Genomic DNA, 25,455 nt, shown 5'->3' with positions numbered 1-25,455 from the left:
TCATTAAGCATGACTCATTTGGGGGTAAATTAAAGGAAAATAAACCTAGTTATATTGGCAGTTCACATTATAGAATTTGTACTTACAGGGCTAGGCTGAACCAACAAGGTATAAGAAACCTTTCGTCAGTTACTCTCAGGTGTTTACAGTAATCATATTAAATATTTTGATAGCAGAGAAATTATTGAAGTAGTGGAATAATGCTGTTTGCCATAAGAAAGCTAAAGACTGCCCCTCCTGTTATGTCATTGCTGTTGATTTCCTTTAAATAAAAGGAGAAAAATCACATTTTCTCATAGTTATGAAGGTAATATAACTCTGGTCAGCCAATCAGTGCCCAAATTAAGAAAATTATAGTTAAATTGCCTTTGAAAGACCTTGAGATAATTGTGTGTTAATGAATCTTAAAATGTGAACTAATTTTCTGTTTTGTTCAAGCTGAAACTATTTTTAATTCCTTCTTTCCTCATTAAACATTTTTTAAAAAAACTAATCTGTCCACTGCATAGAGTCTACAAAGAAAGCTAAAAGGGAAGGAGAAGTAAAGGGAGAAAAGAGTAATTCCTAATGGTAAATAATAACTTCCTGATTAGATTTCGTCTTCATCCTTTAACCAAAGTAAACATCTGTCATGCTAATAAAATTTATAATGCACAAACCAAAATAAAAATCCCCCTAAAACTACACCAGAAAGTCTCCTAACCAAAGTCTGTCCCTAAAGTTTGTAGATTTAGTTTCCCTAAATCTAGTCCCTTTTCATCTCAGTCAGCAGTATTTCTATAGCTAGGTACATAAGTTTATCACTCACCCCAGTCTCTCTTTTTCCCCCTGGCAGTTCTATTCTAAGTCCTCCTAGATTACTGATAATAGCACAGTCAACAGCAAGGTACCAACATATTACTCTGGGCAACTTCCATTTTCTACCTACAGTAAGCTCTAGGTACCAAGAGCTACTATAAGAAACAGAGCTGAGTAAGAGCGATCCCTGCCCTCCAAGATAATACAGAGCTTTTTATAAATGAAAAACCGTAGAAGTCTTGGCTTATCTACGAGATCATTTGCATATATTCCCAAAATGCCTTAATATCTTAAAACCATTGTTTGAAGAGAGGAGGTACTATCCATTTTTTCTTTTCAGGAAACATGAAGTTTTTTTGTTTTTTGTTTTTTTATTCAGTTGATTTTCAGACTTTGATTCAGTATCAGGGCCACCAACTGTCTGAGGCGCTCACTATGAAATGATAACAAGATGTAACAACTTAAGTCTTTTATTCGTACGTATACAGTCTTCTGTTAGAGACTATGTGTATAAGTGCATTCAAAGAAATATTAAGGAATTGCCGCTTAAGTTTTAAGGAAAAATAATGCAAATCTGTTGGAATCAGAAAAACTGTAGATAATATGACATAGATTTTTATAACGTTATTTTAATGTCAGATATTCCTAATTATAAAAACATACAGATCGTTAACAGACACATGAAAAGATGTTCAACATCACTGATCATCAAGGAATTAAAAATCAAAACTATAATGAGATACCACCTCACACCTGTCAGATTGACTAAAATCAACAACACAAGGAACAACACATGTTGGAGAGGATGTGGAGAAAGGGGATGCCTCTTGAACTGTTAGTGGGAATGCAAACTGGTGCAGCCACTCTGGAAAACTGTGTGGAGGTTCCTCCAAAGGTGAAAACTAGAACTACTCTACCATCCAGCAACTGCACTACTAGGTATTTACCCAAATAATATAAAAATACTAATTGAAAGAGATGCATGAACCCCAACATTTACAACAGCATTATCAACCACACCAAATTATGCAAACAGCCCATGTCCATCAACTGATGAATGGATAAGGAAGATGGAGATATAGATAGATAGATAGATAGACAGATAGATAGTGGAATATAACAGCTATAAAAAATGAAATCTTGCCATTTATGATGACACAGACAGAGCTAGAGAGTTTTATGCTAAACGAAATATGTCAGTCGGAGAAAGACACATACCATAGGATTTCACATACATGGAATTTGAGAAACTAAATAAATGAGCAAAGGAAAAAAAGGGGGGGAGGCAAATCAAGAAACAGATTCTTAGTTATAGAGAACAAACTAATAGTTACCAGAGGGGAGGTGGGGAGGTGGAAGGATGGATGAAATAGGTGATGGAGGCTAAGAAGTGCATTTGCTGTGATGAGCACTGGGTGTTATATGGAAAGTGTTGACTTACTATATTGTACTCCTGCAACTATTATTGCACTGTATGTTAGCCAGCTGGAATTTAAATAAAAACTTTTAAAACATGAAAAAAAAATGAGAGGTTTGCAAATTCCAAAAAAAGAAAAAAAGAATTAGCACAATAGTCACTCATTTATTCATTCATGCAAACAAATAGATAATAAACACTTCAGATATTCAGTGTCCTGGACTGGTAAGGATACTAGCATTAATAGCAGTTGCTCACGTTTATTATGTGTTTACTATGTGCCATGTAAAAAAAAAAAGGAAATTTTCAAGAAGGGTAAATCATCCCAAAATAATGAGATAAAAAAAGAGATTGGTGGTTAGAGAGAAATAGGGATTGGGCAGAAACCAGAAACATTATTTTTTTTTATATTCAGGGATTTAGTAGAAATCCTAGTAAATAAGGCCTTTTCAGCTGATCCCTAAGCTTTAAAAGACATAAATGTGGGACACCTGAGTGGCTCAGTGGTTAGGCGTCTGCCTTTGGCTCAGGGCGTGATCCCGGGGTCCTGGGATCGAGTCCCACATTGGGTTCCCCACAGGGAGCCTGCCTCTCCCTCTGCCTGTGTCTCTCCCTCTCTCTGTGTGTCTTTCATGAATAAATAAATAAAATCTTTAAAAAATGTTTAAAGACATACATAAAAAATGAATTAATCATTAATAATAATCTTGTTTCTCGAAACAGATACTTTTCTGAGAGTAAAAGTGTTTCATTTTACTGTAGGATTTTAATTTCTAGTTTGATTATTTAAACCAAAAAAAAAATAAGAATTTAAGAAAGTCATGTTCTGAATAGTTTTAAGTAGCATTGTCTTAATTGCTTTAATATATTATTTGCTATAGAATTTTTACATATCAGTGATTATAATGCCTTCCCTTTACATCATTTAACAAAAAGTATAGTACTTTTCCAAATTTTTTGGGTTTTATCATACAAATCTGTAAGTTGCATTGCTGTCATGCTTTTTATCTGCCTATTTACAGATACTCTGAGCATTGTCTTCTTCCATAACATCTTGAGAGATATTATTTAAAAAGATTGGACAATCTACTTTTCTGTAGTATTTTCAACTAATTAATATATGAATAACATTTCTTGTTATATGGTCTAAGAAATATATCATAATAATATGTAATTATATATAATCCAGAGTATTGTTCAGATAACAGTTCTATGTATATTTTAATAGTTATTTCATGTAGAAATAGTAGGCCCACTAGAAAATAGAACTAACTTAAATTTAATCCAGATTAAAGACATAAGAAACCATTTCTTACTGTTACTAAAATAAAATGACCAACCCTATATTTATTAAAAAATAGGTTGGGAGTATCAAATTGATTTAGAAAATACCTTTATTAGTCTTAATTAGGTATCTATAGAAACAATTTTATATTGGCACTCAAAATAATAATCATTCTTAAAGCAATAATAGCTGGAAAGAGTAGCAAAGAAAAAAAAGGTAAGAAGAGTGTTAATGGAGTACCTGCACTGGACAAAAAGCAAAAATTAATTTAAGAAGCAGAAGCAGTTTTAAATTGGATCCACCACACTGTAAATGATGTGGCATTGTTATTACACTGAATATTTGAACGTTTTAATAATAATTAAAGCAATGATTTGAAAAAGTGATGTCCTTACCTAAGTAATTGACATAATCATGAACACCCAAAATCATATACTTGTATAGCATTTTATGCTTTTCACAGTGCTTCCTGTAAGATCACTTGATCCTCCCAGAAACACTGTAAAATAGAAAATTGTAAGTAATGAAATTTATGCTACTTATGAGAGGATAGTAGTAACCTGTCATTGAGTAAAACCTGAGATTAAACCCATGTCTTCTGAACCTCAGTTTTGTTCTCTAACATGTTCATTATGGTATTTACCATTTTTAAACTTTGTGTATTTCTGTTCTTTGCTAAAGATTTTACACACAGGAAATGTTCATCAATCTAGAGCCAGGGAAAATACGGGTGCATCCGTTTTTAAAAAGCAAGATTTGCCAGGGTTAAAGGATCTTATCCTATAATGGTTCATGAATTGTGTTATTTATGCATAGTTTTAATCACTGAAAACTTAGTTGATATACACCTGCTGCTGAGAGTTTGGCCCTTGGATAAACAGCATGTGCATCTCCGGGAGCTTGTTAGAAAAGCAAAATCTCAGAACCTCCCCAGATCTAAACACGAATCTGCACTCCATCAAGATCCTACACTAAAATTTGAGAAGAACTAGACTAAAACATATTGCAAAGTATAGTACATCTTTAATTATTAAAGAGAGCTAGAGACGTAATGGTTATGTTCCAGTCTACCTGGGTGGACAGTCTTACACTGAAGCTTAAATTGACAGCACACAAGAATGTGTGTGTGTGTGTGTGTGTGTGTGTGTGTGTGTACGCGTATGTGTATTCATTGGTTAGATTAATTTACTGCTCCTGATTTGCTGTCATCTAAACTCTCCAATTCCTCTCATCAGCCTTCTTAAATTAGTGGCTTTTGCTTCCATTTAAAGTGGGGAGATATAAGTACGAGCAATTTCAGGTTGACTGAAATTTCAAGCACCAATCACTGATAAGACCTATAGAGGTAAGGCTGGTAGGACCTGCCTTACCTGCTTGAATCCATTCTGCTGAGACAGTGTCAGATTAATACACCCACTAGCACGTTTGTGATAGCCCATGAAATCTGCCACAACTACATGTCCTGCTAAGTGTTAGGGATGAAAAAAAATTGTGGTAGACATAGTGACTTCTGGGGTTCAGAGAAGCCCAAAAAAGTTTTTAAAAATGGGTTTCAGAATTACAAATTAACTTTGACTACAGCTAGACTAGTCCTAATAATATTTTATTTTAAATAATAAAGCAGATGGGGAAAAAGCAATTTAGGATTTAAAATATCTGATAACTTATTTTCCTCTAAACATATTTTCAAACCATCCAGTAAATAAAAACAAGGTAGGTAGATTTTTTAGTGCAAAGAAACAGAATAAAACCCAAATACAGGGGCCCCTGGGTGGCTCAGTGATTGAGCATCTGCCTTTGTCTCAGGTTGTGATCCCAGGGTCCTGGGATCGAGTCCCACATTGGGCTCCCCACAGGCAGGCTGCTTCTCTTTCTTCCTATATTTTTGCCTCTCTGTGTGTCTCATGAGTAGATAGATAAAATCTTTTTAAAAAATCTAAATACAAAACCAAAAACTATACATTAATGTTACAACTTTAAATTTTGTATCACAATCTAAACTTTTAAATTATAGGAGTGTGATAAGATTTTATATATATATATATATATGATTTTATCATAAAATACGATTTTATATGTATATAATAGAACCCTTATGATTAAAAAACAATTCTCCAAATTTCATGTAAATATAATGAACAACTTTTTCACATTTAGTTCACATAGATGCAATCCTAAAAACAAAGCTAAAACTAAAAATAAGGGAAATTGTTTTGTTAAAATAACTATAGTTGTTTGTTTTCAATATAGTGTGATTAGGAAAGTACAAAGAAATACTAACTAATGTAAAATTTGAATTGTTATTTTTAAAGGATAAGATCTTGCAAATTAAACAGGGTATATAGCAAGAATTGTTTTCTGAAAATTCTAATTACTTTGAAATTATGCTATAAATTATCTTCTTTTCTGCCTTGAATGTCCCTTCCTATATAATTAGACATTTTCAAGAATCAAAACTATGATTGTCTCTTAAGAACAAAAGCCATAGAAACTGCTAATTATATCACATTTGAACATGTTTTTTCTTCTTTGAAGAGATCTTGAATTTCCAGCATTTGTGAGAACACTGTCTGACCAGAGGATGATAGAAATGCTGAAGGTCTGCTAGTGTTGCAATTAGGATAATTAGTTTCTATCTATAATAGCATTCATGTTATTAAAAAGTTGCTAAGGTCTGTGTCAAATAAAAACTGACCTAAATCTTCTCTGGTCCCCAAATCATTATTTTATTTTAAGAATCAGGCCACATTCTTAAAGAATTTTTCTTTTTCCTAAACCCCAAGGGCCTAATCAGAGGCAACTCAAAGGACTGTTAATGTAGTTCTTGAATGAGGGCTTGAATTATTACCATGTCCCAGAAAATGGGCAGATATCAAAAAGGACATTTTCCATTTCACTTATAAAATTGACTTTTTATTTCAAAGAATAAATTTTTTTTGTGAAATCACATATTGAGAATTTTTTGACAAAGTAAATTTTATAGTTATATGAAAATTGGCGCTTTTTTTTCCTAAATTAAACTGGTACTGGAATTCACAAATTCCAGTTTTGCCATCTGTAGATCCTCAAGTACTTTTCAGGGACAAAAGATAAGCAGAAATTGAATATATATACCTGTATTTTAATATAAGTTAATAGAAAAAATTAAATTAGAGTTACATATTTGTTTTTGTTTTTGTATTGCTTGGTGGTTTTGTTTGTTTTGGACCAAAATTTCAATCTGTCAGTTTAACTTTGAATCATGTATAGAATATGTGGGTGAAAAAATTATTTGGAACCTTTAAGAAATGCCTCAGAACATGGACAAGGAAAGATAAAAAGGTTTTCAAGGCATTCAAGTCATATGGTGCCTATGGTATTGCTAATAACAATATTGGGTAAAAAGGTAAACTAGAAACATATACATTTATGAGTATCCAAATATTCCAAATAAATGTATGAAATCAATTCTAGTATTACATGGATGATTTAATACTAGGAAATCTCTTAATTCATTGTCTTTATATTTTAAAAATAACATATATGCTTTATCTTGTTTAACGTTGAAAAATAAGGTAAATCAAATGACTTTGTCTGGTTAATTAAAATGTTAGCTAGGAGTAAAAGAAAATATTCTTAAAAAAAAAAGAAAATGTTCTTAATATAATAAATAAGAAAGAGCTGGACCCCAATTAAACTTCTTAATGCACAGAAACACTACTAATCTAAGTAATAATGTTGTTAGAATTATTTTTTAATAATAGACTTTACTTTTTAGAGCAATTTTAGTTAGGTTTGCAGCAAAATTGTGTAAGTACTACGCACTAACCGATTGCGCCCCTAGAGTACCTGTTTGCAGCAAAATTGAGTGGGAGGTACAGAGATTTTTGTGTACCTCTACTCCCCCAACACACATAACTTCCCTCAGATCTGCATCCCCCTACCAGATTGGTACATCTGTTACAGTTGGTAAACTTACGTTGAGACATCATTATCACCCAAAGTCCATAGTTAACATGAGGGTTCACTCTTGGTGTTTTACAGTCTGTGGATTTGGGAAAATGTACATAATGACATGCATCCACCATGATAGTGTGATGCAGAGAAGTTCCACTAACTTAAAAATCCTCTTTGCCCAACCAGTTTGTTCTCCCTACACCCTAACTCCTTGCAGGGACTCATCTTACTGTCCCCATGGCTTTCTTCTTTCCAAAATGTCAAGTAGTTGGAATCATACAGTATGTAGCATTTTCAGATTTGCTTCTTTGGCTTACTAATATTCATTTACGTTTTCTCCATGGTTTTTAATGGCTTTATAGCTTATTCCTTTGTAATTGAAAAATAACTACATTGTTCGGATGCAACACAGTTTATCTACTCACCTACTGAGGCATATCTTGGTGGCTACCAAGTTTTGGCAATTTTGAATAAAAGTGCTAAACATCTATGTGAAGGCTTTTGTGTGGATATAACTTTTCAGCCTCTGTGGGTCAACCAGGGAGTGTGATTGCTAGGCCATATAGTAACAGTGTGTTTAGTTTCATAAAAACAGCAACAAAAACAACAAAACACCTCCCCCCCCCCCCAGTATCTTCCAAAGTGGCTGTACCATGTGGACTTCCCACCAGAATCAAATGAGAGAGTTCCTGTTGCTCCACATCCTCACCAGTATGTGATACTGTCAGCATTGTGGATTTTGGCCAATCCAATAGGTGTTTACCAGCACCTTGATGTTTTAATTTATAGTTTCCTAATGACATAATGTGGAGCATCTTTTTCTGTGCTAATATTTGCTATTTGTCGATCTCTTTTGGTTGGTGAGATGTCTGGTAAGGTCTTTGGACCATTTTTTAAGTGAGTTTTTGATTTGCTTAGTATTGATTTTTAAGAGTTCTTTATATTGTTTTGGATAACAGCCCTTTATCAGAGGTGTCTTTTGCAAATATTTTCTCATAGTCTGAGGTTTGTGTTCTCATTCTGTCTATAATTGTTTTTCTTTTTTTCTTTTTTTTTCAAAAGATGTATTTATTTCTACAAAATGCATCTTTTTAAAGGTTTGTTTATTCATTAGAGAGAGCTTGTGTGTGCAGGGGGGAGGGGCAGAGAGAGGGAAAGAAGCAGACTCCCTGCTTAGTGTGGTATCCCTCCCCACCAATGTGTGGGGCTGATCTCATGACCCTGAGATCATGACCTGAGCCGAAATCAATAGTCTGATGCTTAACTGACTGAGCCCCAAAGTGCATCTTAAATGTATATAGTTTTTATTTTAAATGTTACCAATGAGTGAGATATGATGGTGGATTAAAGAAAGAGTTGAAAGAAGAGGGACGCCTGGGTGGCTCAGCGGTTGAGCGTCTGCCTTTGGCTCAGGTCGTGATCCTGAGGTCCTGGGACCGAGTCCTGCATCAGGCTCTCTGGGGGAACCCTGCTTCTCCCTCTGCCTGTGTCTCTGCCTCTCTCTGTGTGTCTCTCATGAATAAATAAATAAAATTTTTAAAAAAGAGTTGAAAGAAGATACGTTACATTTTTCTTCTTTCTCAGAGAGATTTAAATCATCCCTCTATGATATCTCTTTGGTGTGGTCGTTGGTTTTTTTGTTTTGTTTTGTTTTGTTTTGTTTATTTCTTGCTTAAGCACTGAAACTTTCAAAAAATAAATCACCCACACATAAATGGACTTGTTTCATCTCATTTAATAAAACAGAGTAAGCACACTGTCTAAAAAATTTGATGAACTTTCTGGCAAAGAGAAGAAAAACATACTTTAATTTAGAATGAGGTGAGTCAAGAATACCATTTCTTGAACTGCTACCAATTTTCTCTTTAAGAGAAAGTTTTAGTGTGAAATCATTATTCAGTAAGATCATATTACTTGTTATGGAGCAATGACTTCTCTAAATAAAAAGTCCTGTTTCCTTTGGATGTAGAAAATGAAAGTTTGCTGCCTTGATTTTCTTCATCTAAATTTGAAATTTATTTTTAACTTGTATGCAAAATGTTATTATTTTATGATCACGGACTTCATTGATAACATGATTTTGTCTTTAGAGAGCAGAATTTATATAATGTATGTTCTATTTAATTTCCTTTCACGTTGAAATCTGCTATAATGAAAAAATACTAAAGGAAAATTGTCTTTTTTCCAAACCTTTTTGATTTTATAGAAATTTATTGCCAATAATATGGGAGAAATCTATATTTTAAGTCCTTGCTCTCTATAAATGTAATGAAATTAATTTCCAAGTTATTACCTGCACATACATGTATATTGTGTATGTGTGTAGCCGTTATGAAGTAATAAAAAAATACTGGAGATTATTTCCTCCGGGAAATTCCATCTGATCTTCTTAAATAACAAATGATCTAATCTAATCATACAGTAGTTTATAATTAACATAATTAAAAAACATAATAAATGTAAATGTTCAAAGGACAGTTTATGATGGTAGATGAGTGCATTCATGGTATTAATTTATTTATTTAGGATCTAATACAAGGAAGCATCTATAAATGTTGCAGCTTCCTGCAGTCAAGAGGGACTAAATAGTCCAAAATTGTGGAAATGCCTAAAAAAATTATAGTTGAGGTGACTAGATTAAATATTAAAGACACCAATATATTTCTAATGCATATTTAACATGATAAAACACAGACCTAAACCACTGTATATAGGGTAGTAATAACAAGACATCATACGCAACTCCCAAAATCTGCAGTAGAAAAGGTCACTATAATATATAGTGAATAAGGTGCATGATTATATCATTCCCACAATGAAATATTTAACAATTGCTTCTTTTATAATCAACCAATATAAAGACCACATACTTACAAGATAAGAGGGTGGAAACATAGACCATATTTTGATAGATAATTAAGTCATTAAATAAGAAGAAGAAAATAAGAGCATCTGGGTGGCTCAGTTAGTTGAGCATCTGACTCTTGGTTTTGGTTCAGGTCATGATCTCAGGGTCATGAGATCAGCCCTGAATCTGACTGTGCTTAGCAAGGAGGTTGCTTGAGATTCTCTCTCTCTCTCCCTTTGCCCCTCCCCCCGCTAGTGTGTGCACTCACGGGTGCTCTCTCTAAGATAAACAAATCTTTAGAAATAAATAAGAAGAAAATAGTCTATGAACTCCTGATATAGCCATCTAGTAAAATTATATTAACATTTCAGTCACTCCCTAAAAACTACTTTGTCCTAAGCATTATGTTCCTATTATTTGAGAAGTTCAGCAAAACAGAGAATTAATTGTAAGACATACATGATAGATAAATCAGCAAAGTAAAAAAAAACATAAAATGTATCTTCTTGAAAACACATCCATATACATGACACACACACACACACACACACAAAAAGTATTTATCATGACTTTACTTTCCAAACATAATTCTACAACATGTAGACAGTCATATTATTAAGATGCTCCTATTTGAATAGATGATGTTAAAGACCATAATATTTAAGTAAAAAGAACATATATGCTGTCCACATACAGAAAGCTAATAATGCATTGAAGATTTTACTATACCAAAATTGCACCAATGTAAATCTAAGTTTTGTGTGGCTATGAATATAGCTCTTTAAGTCCAGGCATTGAGAGTAAAACTTCATTTAGGATTTTTTTTTTCATTTAGGATTTTTTAAACCATATGTCTTTATCTAAGTCATGATGGAGAATAATGTCAATGCTGCTCTTTTTAGTTTCTGACTCATTTTGATCTTCTCTTTGATTATAGCTATCCAATGTGAAAAGAAGCAGCTCTTGATTTGCTCTTTGTTTCTGCCTTGCAGCTTCCACTCCTATTTTTTTTTTTAAAAAGATAGTTGTTATTTGTTGACTTCAATGATACACTCTCTTTGCTCCTGCTGAACAGCACGTGGCTTAACAGTGAAGCAAAGATAACCAACTACAGGATAACAAAAAGGACAGTCAGGTTTCACAACAGCATGTTGTTCTTTCTGCATGTGTCTTAACGCCATTAAGTCATTTGGTCTCTATAACATCTCTGTATTCTTACCTTAGGATGAGAACTTGAGACACAGTTATGTCAAATAATTTGCTCACACAGTCACACAGTAAGTAGCAGAGCTAAGCTGAATGCTGTGACAGCCCTTAACTGCTGTACAGTTTCCTGCCATCAACCATGTGAAGGCGGTTTACAAACTGTAAGACAGTTATATAAATAGAATAGTGTTCAGTTGAGATCAAGTTAACAAGTATCTTAAAGTGTAAGACACTATCCTATAAGGGGATTTGAAGATGAATGACAAAATCCTGTCTAAAAAGAACTTACTGAAGAAACATGGTGTATCATTATGAGGGATAATCTAGAGCAGGTGGGGAAAGTGTAACTACTGTATTTGAAATTTAAACAAGATATTCTAGAAACCCAGAAGACAAATGTCAGCCTGAAGAACTTGAAGAAAGTATTTTTGGAAGGTATTTGAAAAAGGTCTTGAAAAATTCTTCATGATTTCTCATAGAGAATTCACATCAGTGAAATCATCTAAGAATGAAAGTTCTGGAAATCCAGAGTAGTGAGATAGGAAGGTACAGGGGAAAATGCAATGGGGGCTGATCCTAGAATTAAATACAGGGGATAGGTAGCAAAGACCTTAGTGTCTTTTCTTCCTCAAGAGAAAGAAAATGAGTGCGAGAGCAGGGGAAAGGAGACGGAGAGAGAATCCCAAGCAGGCCACATGCCCAGGGCCGAGCCAGCTCAGGGCTCAGTGTCACAACCCTGAGATCATGACCTGAGCCGAAATCAAGGGTAAGACACTTAACCACCTGAGCCACACAGACGCCCCTACTTGAAGACCTTCTAAGGAAGTCTGAGTTGAATTGTTTAGCTAATGGAAAACCATAAAACTCAGCATATGAAGTGTTCATTGGCAACAACGATTTGAAGCAGGAGGCTCTTTTAAGAAGACAGAGCAATACTTTAGGAGAGATATGAGAGAGCTTGAATTAGGACAAATGTAAGGGGAAAAATGCAGTAAAATGTATTAGGGATAGAATTGATCAGAAAAGCCAACCTAGTAGATACAGGAGATGAAACTGAAAAGATGAAAGTGGAAAAACATTCAATAACAGAAATTGTAAGGTAATTAACTTGGTTTAACATACAGAGGTGGAGGCACATGCTCCACAGCGATGTCTATGATCACTTCATGGGTTTCTTCTTCTAGGTCCAGGATCCCAAAATCTTTCCACTTCCTCTTCACCAATTTGGTTTCTGTTAAGAAATCTTGTGATGTTTGTTTGGTTATGACCACTTAGTTTAAATAGCCTGAGTTTGCAGTGGTGAACAGTTGCAAGCTTTTCCACTAATTTTTTGTTGATGTTAAATGCTGATCTCTTTATTAAAGTATTAAACAATAACCAAATAGTGTATAAGTATATGCAGCTTAGAGACAAAGGCAAAACACACAGGTGTCAATACTTGCGGCAACATGATGCAGTAGGAAGAACTCTGCTCTTGTTCAGACCCTGGCCTTCCCACTTACTAGTATGCATGTTGGACATTTGCTGGGTCTTAATGTCAGGGCTCCTTTCCGGGATGGTTGTAGATCACATAATGTATGAAAAGCATAAGGAAGGGCACAGTAAATGCTACTAATATTTTCCCTTACCATTTGTGCTCATCTTCCATTCTAATCAGCCCTTCTCCCCATCCTCGTGTGACTCATCTTGAACCATTCTTTGGGTTAAACTACCCCAAGGGCTATTCATAGTTTCCCAGCCAGCTAAGCATCAAAAGTTTTTCCAGGCCTATTCTCTGGCAGCTAGAAGTTTTTCTATTCCACAGCCAAAAATGATATATCCATTCTGCTTAGGTTGTTAGGGAAGAATGTGAGATGACCTTAGGCTGCATTCCCTGCATTCCCAATGCTCTGGAAGTTCCCATTCACAGTCTTTTCATTCTTTGGGACTTTTTTCCCCCTTCTGTTGCAGCAAAACTGAAAGGGGAAGAAACTACGACTGTCACCGGGGTGTGTTGGCTGTCATCTGGTGATGAGTTTTCCCTATCACCCATTGCCTCTGCTAGGTAGCTTGTAAGTAGTTTGAAGCCTGAGGCTGTGACATTGGAAATATTTTTTTTAATTGTAAAAATGCAGTTTTAAAATTTATATGAAATACAATTTGCCTTTGTTCTTCTCAGGGCACTTTAACAGGTTATAGCTTTATCAGCTGGCTTCTGATTCAACTTGCTTTCATTACCAATCTAAGTCTCTATTACCATTAACTTTTATTTTTATTATTTTTAAAGATTTTATTTATTTACTTATTCATGAGAAACAGAGAGAGGCAGAGACACAGGCAGAGGGAGAAGCAGGCAGGTAGGTAGGTAGGTAGAAAGAAATAGAAGACAGATCAATAGATAGACAAACATACAGGTGTAGGTGTAGATGTATATGTATTCTCTAATATAATTCTCCCAGCACCCCTCAGAGATAGGTGCTTTTTGACATAAAAGGAAACTGAGGCTAGTTGACATGAATTAATTTTTTGAGTTTACAAATCCAGTGAATGTGAGAAGCCAGATTTCTACCCAGTTTTCTTTGAGTCCTATCACAGAATATTTTTTAAAGATCTTATTTATTTATTTATTTATTTATTTATTTATTTATTTATGAGAGGATGTGTGCACATGGGCGGTGGGGGGAGGGGCAGAGAGAGACTCTCCGGCGTCCCCGTGTTGAGGGCAGAGCACCACGAAGGGCTTGAGCTCATGACCCAGAGATCACAACCTGAGTGGAATTTAGGGATCCCATGTGTAACTGACTGAACCTGGACACCCCCAGAGTCTGTTTCTTTTATTTTGGTAACTGAAGGTACGTATTTAGCAAGGATTTTCTTTTATGAGAGGTCAGAATATCAGTGGGGCTACCTTTCAAGTATGAAGAAGAGTATATGTATATTTTGTGAACTATATAGATTTTTAAGCCTTCTTTTCACAGTTGATTCAGAGAAAGGGGGGTGGATAATTGAGGTTGTTTTCCTGCAGTGGGTTTATGCTACTGTTCTGCTCGGGAACTTTCTCTCATGCTTTGTAAGAGGCCCCTTAATAGTATGAAACCAACTAGTCCTTGGGGCACCTGCGCAACCGAGTTTGTAGTCATTTATTCCATCCTCCATCCAAATGAACTATGTATAATTTATGTCCTAAAAAAAACAGTGTATGTTCTAACTTTTAAGTTTGTAGTCACCCCAAAATCTTAATTAATCATCCTATTAATTTAATTCATTTTCAAAAAACATATTTTGTACGATTTTAGTTGTGTGTTCTTATTCTTTGGGGGTATTTGGTGAAAAGGTTAGGTAGGTCCAGCCAAAGGCTAGTCAAAATGTTTCTGTACTGGAGATTTAGATTGATCCTAATGCTGAGAGCAGCAAATGTGTTCATTATTTAAATAAGCCCAAGCTGCCAAATGAATCATAAAGGCAGCCGGGTGTCCTGTGCCAAGGTGTCATTTTCATTAAGTGTGAGATTGCACCTGAAGGACAGTTTAATTTGCAGCTGCTAAAAATATTTCGACAGAGTGATACTGTTACAAGTGGCAGGTGGTGCCCAAACGTGAATTTTGCAAGAAATGCCATCTGTGGGATGAGGTGTGGAAGACTGTCAAGGGGGTGGTAAAGGAGATAAAGGGGGAAAGAAAAGAGAGGTATATTTACTCAGCGTCTATTGCTAAGATTATGACTAAAGATCCCATGCTTCACATGATAGTATTGGCTCAAGATCATTACATAGATTATTTGTTCAGCTTCTATTATGTGCTCCGGGCGTTGCAAAAGTACCACAGTACCTGTAAAGACACTGTTTCTTCCCCAAAGGCGTGTCATTTAAACTATCCAGATGAGAGAATCCTTTCCAGCTCTATTTACCTTTCATAGTGTTTACATTGCAGTTTGATGCTGGCAAGAGTAATGCACTTTGATCTGCTTAAAATGGATTTTGCCACTTTCTTTTGATGTTCAGCTTTTAGTTCACATCCACATTGATTTCCTGCTTCATATTGTAAGAAAAATTTTCAATTGTACAAGCTCAAAGATTTTGTTAAATCATCGTCTCTTGGGATTTTGTGAACTTTGCAGAATAGAGAACATTGAAATGTGGAAAGGCATCTAGGGATATTATCATTGTTCACGTTATTTAAAGATCTGTATATGTGTGTCTATTAGTTTTGTGGACTTGGCCGCATTGAAATCAGGCACTTGTACCTGGAGTCTGGAACGAGACATTCTCTGCCCTAATGGCCTACAGAATACAGATTTAGAAAGCAAAAGTAACTAGTGAGTTTGAGTTCTTCATTTCTGCCTGCCATTTGACGGTAGTAACTGAAAGTAGAATAGCTTCCTTTGTGAATACGATGAACTTTCTTTGATTCTCAAGGAGAGTTAATAAAGTAGGTCAGTATGAATGAATTTGGGTAAAAGTTTTCCATGGGGAGTTTTTGATGACAAGGCAAGTTATTGAATTGCTTGTAGTTTTTCAGGACAATGGTAATCTCTGACCTCCAACATATGCATTGTTTTTAGCTTCATAAAATGGAGAGACATATTTTCTGTGATTTTAATCCTATTGATAGAATCTAATTTTGAAATATTGCAGAGTATTAATTTTACTATATTAATTAAGACAAAAGGATGGGATCAAAAACAGAAAAGTTTCTTCCATGTTAAAAGAACATTCATGAAAATTCAGGAGAACAGGGTCACTTGGGGGGCTCAGTGGTTGAGTGTCTGCCTTTGGCCCAGGGCATGATCCTGGAGACGTGGGATCAAGTCCCACATTGGACTCCCTGCATGGAGCCTGCTTCTCCCTCAGCCTGTCTGCCTCTCTCTCTGCGTCTCTCATGAATAAATAAATACAATCTTAAAAAAAGAAAAAGAAAGAAAGAAATTTCAGGAGAACATTTTGAAAACCTGCTGTTGTGTAATAACTCTTAGAAATAGTTGCAATTTAAAGAAACATGTCCAAGCAGTTCTTTAATTGGGAACCTAAACACTGTTGTGGGCTGTTCTGCTCTTCCCAATAGCTTTAAGGAACTGTCAAAAAGCAAGGAAATGTGACTCCTCTAAACACACACACACACACACACACACACACACACACTTACAGTTTAGGAAATTCATTTATTAATCTATTCACTCATTTAGGAACCATATTCTGTTTCAGAAATTATGCTTCACCTGGAAGAAATAATTGGGAAAAAATAGGAAGATCAGCTTACAAGAAGAGAGAGGAAAGAAAACAAATGATTAAAGAAGAGTTTTCTGGATTCTAATCAAGGAATAGACGCCAGGTGCCAGGGAATGGTTGTGTGTTAAAAGGGGAAAGACAGTAGTACAAGAAGGTTTGGAAAAGGTGAGGCCAGAGGCAGAGAAATCAGTTTGAACGTGATGGCCAGGGGAGAAGAGATAAGGGCCTACATTTGCGTAGCTGCAGTGAGAGATTCAAAATGCTTCAGGAAATACTTTGTTATATATAGAAGCTGAAAGCGAGAGAGGGAGAGATGTAGGACAAATGCCTGTCATAACAAGTACAAAAAGGAAGATAATAGAAAAAGAATTAAATGTTATAAAAGAGATAAAAGGCAAATTTTCTTTCATGTTACATGAACTAAATGCCTGTGAAGATAGTAGATTGGGTATTTTCTTGAATGATAAGCAGATTCACTGAGCTATTGAAGGGAAACAGTGGTCCATCCTGCTAGAAATAGAAGTCCGAGTTAGTTTGTGGCTACCACTGACTGCCCTCAGTTTGTTTTCTATTTTAGAGACCCTGTGAATAGTGTAAGATTTGCCATTTTCCCCTTACGCTGGGAAGCTTGGAGCCAAAACCGTGGTCCATGTCACATGCACGTGTTGATGAATGGAGCATCTACTTTTCGAGTTGTTACTGGCTCACAGTGACCTTGGCCTTTGTGTCCTTTCTGCTTCCACATCTTAGTTCAGGCGACGTTGTCATACTCCGTCACACCTGAAATCTGTTCTGGAAGTTATATGGTTAAAGCCATTAGTACTTTCTCCTATAGCACTGTATGGATGGCTTAGAAGAAACAGTTGATACACGTAGAAGACCAGTTAGATGATTCCAAAAGTGTAACTGTAAAGTAAAAAAGAACACGAATTGTACAGACAACATTAAGAGTATAAAACAAGGAAAGAAGTGGCAATAATAGCAGCAATAAGTCTGATAATAAATTAAGAAGGCAAAACAGAAGTCCTGCAGGAAATGGAAGCAATTTAAGGTAAAATAACATTTTATATGTAGACGTTGATGTTGACATTAGCCAAAACGGAAAGGTAGGAGCTGAAGCAGTTTTAAAAGAAGTGTAGGTAAGTTCCTTACTAGTCATGATGAATTAAAATTGCAATGAACTACTTAGGTAGAAAATTTAAGCCAGAGGTTTAAAATGCAGACTTGGATCTAGGAGGAAAATAAAGGCTGATACAGCACAGAGATACTTGAAGCTCTAAAAGTGAATCAATTCCCAAAGAAAAAATTCTAAAAATATAACAAAATTAAGAATATTGAAATAGTGGAAGAAACACCTGGCGAAGTCTTCATTTACAGGAGTGGAAGGCAAGGAAAAGTGTCCAAAAAGACAGGACTTTTGGAAGCATCTATATTTGGGCATTTAGGAGAGAGGAAAAGGAAATCATAAAAGGAAATAGTGAAGGCTAGATAATGAGCAGTTGGGGTTCAGAGCCGCAGAAGCCACACACCAGAGAAACAGTGAAAACCTTCAGTAAAGATTTTATTGTGCCAATGGCTACAGACAACCAAGGAAGGATGAGCAGCCAATTCTGTTCGTCGATTTGATGGTTTCTATTGATTATCAGTAGAACACTCTCAGAGGTAAAATGCCAAAAGCTAGACAGACGGTAAAGAGTTGAGGAGTCAACAGAGCAGGGAGTCTGAGTATGAACGCTCTGTCAAGGGGTCGTAGGGTTTAGTGGGTGCAAGAAGCACAGCAGATTCTATAGCACAGTGTCGATGGAAGTTTCCTGTTTTCTTTTGTGGGGTAAAACTATTTTAAAAAGAAATATTTGGCACAGAATCATTTAAAAGGGAAAGATTGAGAAGCCAAAAAAAAAAAAAAAAGAACCAACTTCTTCCCTTCATTTTGCAACTTCCTATTTGTTAGATTTCTTCCTGTTTTCATCGTTTTTCTCGCTGCATTAGGTTTTGTCTTCTCTTCTCTTTGGACCCTACACCCCACTGTCTAGTTAAAATAACTTCAACTCTAGTTCCCATTTCTTTCCTGAACTTTTGCATTCCCTGGCCTGTGGGACAAGTTTACAAGCATCTCACTTTAAAAGCAGCACAAAACTGAGCTCATCTTCCTTCTCTAGTCCTTTATCTATCCTTTCTCGGGCGTTCCTATCTCAGTAAATGAGATATCCAACCAATTTTTAGATCAGACATTACTTTAATATTTCCATGTTTCCTCCCTACTCCCTACATTCAACATCTCCTCAGTGAACACGAACTATTGATCCTCACCTACGTCACCATCTCTGCTATTCCAGTCCAAATCACCAGCCTCCAAAGTGGTCTTCCTGCCTTCCTCCTTGCCTTGCTATATATTTTTTTCTATAGCAGTCACAGTGATCTTATTAAAATAGAAATCTGATAATGTCATTACTACGGTTAAAATACTTCAGTGGTTTCCCTCAAAGCCACGAGGCCAATATGTTCCTGAACAACACTTCCTTCTTATTCTGGCTTCCACTTAACTTTCTGTCCTCCTCTCTGACCACCTGTCTCTTCATTGACTACTGTTTGTGTGCACAACCTTGCAGTTTCTCTGACCTTGCATGTGTTCCTTCTACCTGGGACATTCCTGGTTACTCTTCAGGTCTTGAATTACAGGTCATATCTTCTAAGAAAAACTTGTCCTAGTTCTTTTAAGGCAAGATTAATTTTCCTTTCTATTTCCAACTGCATTCTTTCCCAAATTCTTACTTTTGTTCTTTTTGTGCAGTGTAATAATCACTGTTTAATCGTTGGCATTCCCTCGCAGATAGAAAACATTTCATCATAGTATCCCCTAATCCTCCACAATCCAGAGCATACAGTAGGTGTCTATGAAAGATTTGATAAATGAAAATACAGATGGTGAGTGATTGTGCGAAGAATAGAGATTGTTAACAGAGCAGTATTTTGTCGATTATTGGATTGAAAGCAAATAGAGGGAGGCTTTAGACTTAGAAATGAGGAGAGATCATTTTTCTACAGAGAGAAAGAAAAGGAAAACTGGAGATCAGGGTAAAAGAAGGAACAGGAGGAAGTTCACATTTAATGGTTTTGGTTGTATCAATATAGCAAGTAAGTCCATCTTTGGAGAGTTAAGAGAGAGATGGTACCTTAGTTGGCTTGAAGACAATCAGAATGATTTTATTTTATTGATTTATTTTTAACAGATTTTATTTATTCATGAGAGACACAGAGAGAGAGGCAGGGACACAGGCAGAGGGAGAAGCAGGCTCCATGCGGGACCCCAGGACCACGCCCTGAGCCAAAGGCAGATGCTTAACCGCTAAGCCACCCCAGGCATCCCCAGAATGATTTTAAAGAGTTGCTGCTAATAAATCTATAGTAAGCCACTAAAAGTCAATAAAGTAATTCCTTAGCAACACTAGGATTCTTGTTTGGGATAAATAGCCTGAGTTAATAAGTAGCACATCCATTCACTATGATGATATGATCATCCTTGCTTAGATACAGGACACAGGGAAAAAAAGTTCTGGAGTTTTGTAAGGCAGGTGCAGTAGAGGTTCAGGAGCCCAAGGGGTTTGAGGATAATAGGGAAGGCAATTAGAATGATTGATTAGAAGGTTTGGATTGGATAAAGAGGGGAATTCATCAGGGAGAAGAGAGATAGACTAAGAGAATAGGAGGAAGGGTACAAGGACAAAATGTAGTAAGGAAGGGGAAGGTGAAATTTAAGGCACTGAAGACATAGAAGAGTTTTCAGAAGAGATTTTGATCATAGAGAAGATTTTGTAAATTTAAAATAGAAGAATGAATCCTTTTAAATTTTCAAAAGAGATTAACTAGAGACCTATTTTATTTTGAAATAGGAATGAATGTTTTTCCAAGTACAGAATATATCCTGAAGGTCTTAAAGACAAAATACATTAGATTGATATTGTTTTTCTTGATATTCTTATTTTCTTAAAATGGATTTGTCTTTTTTCCCACATATAATTTATTTTTTGCTGTTTCTGACACTATGTCAAACTTAATTTACCAACAAAGTCCTCCATGCCTATAGTATCAAATATTTAAGGAGAGACATCCTAGACCCTTTCAACAATGAATGCAGTTGATAATTTGCTTGAATTATTTCTCACTAGAGTCCATGCATATAAAATGATTATTTTCTTCAGATATTTTAGAGAGTGAAACATGATGTTTGGTAACATCTTCTGTGAGGCCCAGATACCAAACTAAGAGACTATCTGTACATATAAAATATTGTTTGCTTTGTTGTCACTTTTGTGCTTCTGACTTTTGCTAGACTATAACTTTCTTTTTTTCCTAAGATTTTATTTATTTATTTATTTGAGAGAAAAAGAAAGAGGGAGAGAGAGATAGAGAACATGACTAGGGAAAGGGATAGAAGGAGAAGCAGACTCCCTGCCGAGCTGGGACCCACCTGCCCCCACCCCAAGGTGTGGCTCCATCCCAGGACCCTGGATCATGACCTAAGTTGAAGGCAGACACTTAACCTATTGAGCTACCCAGGGGCCTCAAATTATAACTTTCTGAGAATAAGTGATATATATTATTCATTTTGTTTCCTACACAGTGTCTTAGACATATTTGTGAGCAAATAAAATAGCTGGATTTAATTACTTGAAATTCTCTTAAGTTATGCAATTATTTGTGTGAACAACTACACTAATTTGGGAGGTAATATTAGATGAACTTCTCCTTTTTTAAAAATATTTTATTTATTTATTCATGAGAGACACAGAGAGAGGCGGAGACACAGGCAGAGGGAGAAGCAGGGTACATTCAGGGAGCCCGATGCGGAACTTGATCCCAGGACCCCAGGATCACGCCCTGCGCTGAAGGTAGACGCTCAACCACTGAGCCTCCCAGGAGCCCCCAAACTTCTCTTTTAGTGCTCTAGTATTAAAGCAGAAGAATGTATGATTTTTTTAATTCTAATTTTGTTGCTGAATTATAATGAGATCTCCAAATTTAGCATGTGAGTGAGGCTTCCTTTCATTATTATCATCACATAATATATTTGTTAACATTTTACAAGTGTTTCACATGCACCATTTAAGTTTAAGATATGTGTTTTTATACGAACTATTTGTGACAAAGTGAATAGAATCCAATTTGAAATAAATCAATTTGGGGACACCTGGGTGGCTTAGAGGTTGAGCATCTGCCTTTGGCTCAGGGCGTGATCTCGGATCTTGAGATCCAGCCCCACGTAGGGCTCCCTGCAGGGAGCCTGCTTCTCCCTCTGCCTATCTCTCTGCCTCTCTCTGTGTGTCTCTCATGAATAACTAAATAAATATTTTTTTTAAAAAAAAAGGAAGAACTCAATTTGAAATAAACCCAATGTAAAAATTAGTCCTCTTAGATCTGAGAGCTAAGAGCCTTGCCAAAATGTTGCAAGTGACCGAACTGAATTCTTTGATACGGAGGTCTGTGCTCTCTATGTGCACACACAAACACACGCACACCGCTGCGTTTCTCGGAGCCTAACGTCATCAGTGTGGTAAGAATTTTTTTATCTGTAACATACCAGTTCCTACCATGTCCGATTAGTTATTCTGCTCATTATTCCTGATGAGACAAACATGTACATACAAACATATGTATGTATATGAATAAGTTTACGAAGAAAGCTTTGTGAAGAAAAGCAAGCTTTGCGATAATTATGAAGATTGAAATAGTATATTATTTTATGTATCTTATAAAAGTTCTGGTGCTAAGTGAATCCAACTTTTAAAAGTTGTTTCCCCACTCTTTGGCCACTGGGCACACTGGACTTTAAATGTGAATAGGTAATAAATGGTATATTTCACATTACGTACAGAGTCTGTATAAGTTCCCTGAGTGGGATAGTGGGGTGCGGCCCTACGTGCATGGTCCCAGAGCAAATGTTAAAAGAAAGTAGGAAGGTTACAAGCCCAGAACACATGATGGCAATGATTGTACCCAGCAGTAAAGGTTATGACGAAATAACATGGGGAAAGCTAGTTTCAGGGTTCAGACCTCTTCGCTGGTATCTCGAGTACGGCACTGACCCACGTGCGCATATTTCATTTCTGACTCAGTAACATAATATAGCATGGGAGTAAAGATGGATTATTGTAAGAATATAAATACCTGCAATGTCCTAAGTGCTTTCAGTGAAATGAACTCAGCTTCTTACTATATGACATCTTAAAGCCAATGAAGCTATTGTATACTTTTATGTGTTTGTAAGCATCACAACCACATCAACCCAGGTATTTACAAAGTTTTATTTTGTTTTGTTTTTAAATGTGGCTCTAAACATTGCTAATATACCTTCTGCATAATATAGCCGGTCTTGTTTCTTTTTTATTTCTTTTTTCTCTCTGCTCCTCCTTGCACAGATACTCTCTGAATGGCCACTGTGTTTTAACCTTTAGGATCATAGCATCAAACAAAGCGTGCCATGTCCTTGTTCTCCTGGCATGTATATTCCATTGGGGTGGGGAGGGAGCTAGGCAATAAACACATAAGATTAGAGACAAAGAAAGATCAGGTGTTTAATAATGTTAGGAAGAGAAATAATGCATGAAAAAATAATAACCAAAAGTAAGGATTTTAGTGCAGTAAATAGAATAGTCAACAAAGATCTGTCTGATAATGCAATATTTGAAGAGAGACCAGAGTAAAAGTAGGAATCCAGTCATTCTGATTTGTGAGGTCAGAGTCACACAGGGAGGAAAATCTGAGGCAGTACTGAGAGTACTTGTTTGAAAAGCAGAAAGGAAGTGGTGTGGCTGGCTAGGACTAAGTAGGCAAGGAAAGGTAGGTAGAGAAAAAAGGCTAGCATAGACCAAATCATAAATGAGGTCTGATCACAGGAAGGATTTGTTTTATTGTGCGTGATTTGGGAAGATACAGGAGGGTTTAGAGAAGGAAGTGACATACTAGAGGTTCATTCTGACTGTTGTGTGGAGAAATAGAATGGGATTGGCAAGGTAGAAACCAGGAGGCTGCGAGGAGTCCAGCACTGGCCATGGTGGCCTGGGAAAGACTGGTCATAGACGGCGTGGGGAGAAAGCTGATGGATGTGCCGATGCATAGAACGGGGTTGTGAAGGGAGAGAACTCAAGGTGGCTCCAGAATACAGAGGTGGCTTGAGTACATGGTAAATAATGTTGCCGTTTACTGAAATGGAGAGGGTTTGTTTTTTTATTTTATGTGGATCTCCCCTCTCATCCAGTCTTTGCTGAAAACTATAATAGACCGATCTGTACTTTGATTTAAACTATTTTATAGTTGGAAGGAAGAGTAACAATAATGATGGCAGTAAGCAATATTTGATAGCACTTAAATATTTTAATATCCAGGAATGCATTTATACAATGTGGTCACACTGAGAATTTCTGCACCTACTCCTAACTTTCCAAAAAAGAATTAAAGAAATTTTTTTTGCAACATAAGGTGATTTCTAACATACTTTAAAATACATAATTATGAACAGTCTACATAATTATGAACTGTGGAAAGATTAGTTCTTGAAATATGTCAAAAAGAAGTGAAGAGAAAGTGAAAATGGACTGTAACGAATGGTATTATTTATCTAACTGTGAATTCATATATATGCTGTAATTTTTCTATCAGATCCAAGGTTCGTCAGTGCCCACCTCATCCCGGAAAGTGACAACCCTGAAGATGACAAAGTATATTTTTTCTTCCGTGAAAATGCGATAGATGGAGAACACACCGGAAAAGCCACTCATGCTAGAATAGGACAGATATGCAAGGTGAGGTAAAGAAAAAAAAACAATTGAGGAGGATTTCACTGTCCAATTATGGTTTTATTTCTTTTTCTTTTCCACCTGTGTGCAGGTACAATGAAAAATGTGGCTGAAAATTTTGACTGATCACTGTAAATATTAAATGGTAAAAAAATGACTGAAAACATGGTTGCTTATGAGTGACTCTTCATAGGCAAACATGTAGGCAGAGATGGTGATAAGTTATTTCAAGCTTACATGAAACTATCTTTGAAATTTTAAAGAAACATTTTTTCATGTTACCTAGGAAAACATACTTTTTATATTCTCAAACATAGCATAGTTTCCTATGATGTGTAACTTTTGAATGGATATTTGTTGTTGAAATAGTTTGATTTTATAAATTGATTATAGCATCCTAGACATGAACATACATATATGATTGTGAAGTTCTGAACTTGGAGGTAATTCATTTACTGTGTGACACAAAATTGAGTATGATATTACATTATACTGTTAGATATATAGAATAAAAATTGCTCAATAAATGTTTATGGATTAATTAGTATCAGTGTGAAGATATGATCACAGTACCATCCTTTCCCTCTACACTGTATAGTACAAGATATATATGCAGTATGAACAAAACCAACTGCTAATATATATTCAAGCACTTTTCATCTCAAGAAAATCACAAAGCCAGATCCAATAATTGTCTTCAATGGAATTTTCTTTTTCTAAGAAAATAGGAAATTTTTGAAAATCTCTATTGAGGGAGTTAGTTAGCATCTTGCCTACCCTAATCATGATCTAATTATTTATCTCTAGTATATTAAGTAACTGGAAAACTAAAAGTTTTAACAATTTGGAAACATGCAAAAATATGTGAAATTATATAGAATCTATTATCCAAAAAATATAAATCATATTTAAAAGCACTGCCTACAAGAGTTTAAAAAAATTGTTATAGTATATAGAATTATATAAACA

The 25,455-nt window shown here is 35.6% G+C and overlaps 1 protein-coding gene across 1 annotated transcript in view; it reads left to right on the top strand.

Moving 5' to 3' along the window:
- The window catches only part of SEMA3A (semaphorin 3A), a 200,021-nt gene that overhangs the window by 132,665 nt on the left and 41,901 nt on the right, over window positions 1–25,455 (top strand). The window contains 1 exon segment of the mRNA XM_055300759.1: window positions 24,350–24,492. Within this exon segment, the coding sequence (XP_055156734.1) occupies window positions 24,350–24,492 (143 nt within the window).

This window comes from Nyctereutes procyonoides, unplaced genomic scaffold (assembly GCF_905146905.1).
Source record: "Nyctereutes procyonoides isolate TBG_1078 unplaced genomic scaffold, NYPRO_anot_genome, whole genome shotgun sequence".
Classification (NCBI taxonomy): domain Eukaryota; kingdom Metazoa; phylum Chordata; class Mammalia; order Carnivora; family Canidae; genus Nyctereutes; species Nyctereutes procyonoides.
The sequence above is the reverse complement of the archived record's forward strand: the minus strand, read 5'-3'. Positions and strand labels throughout refer to the sequence as shown.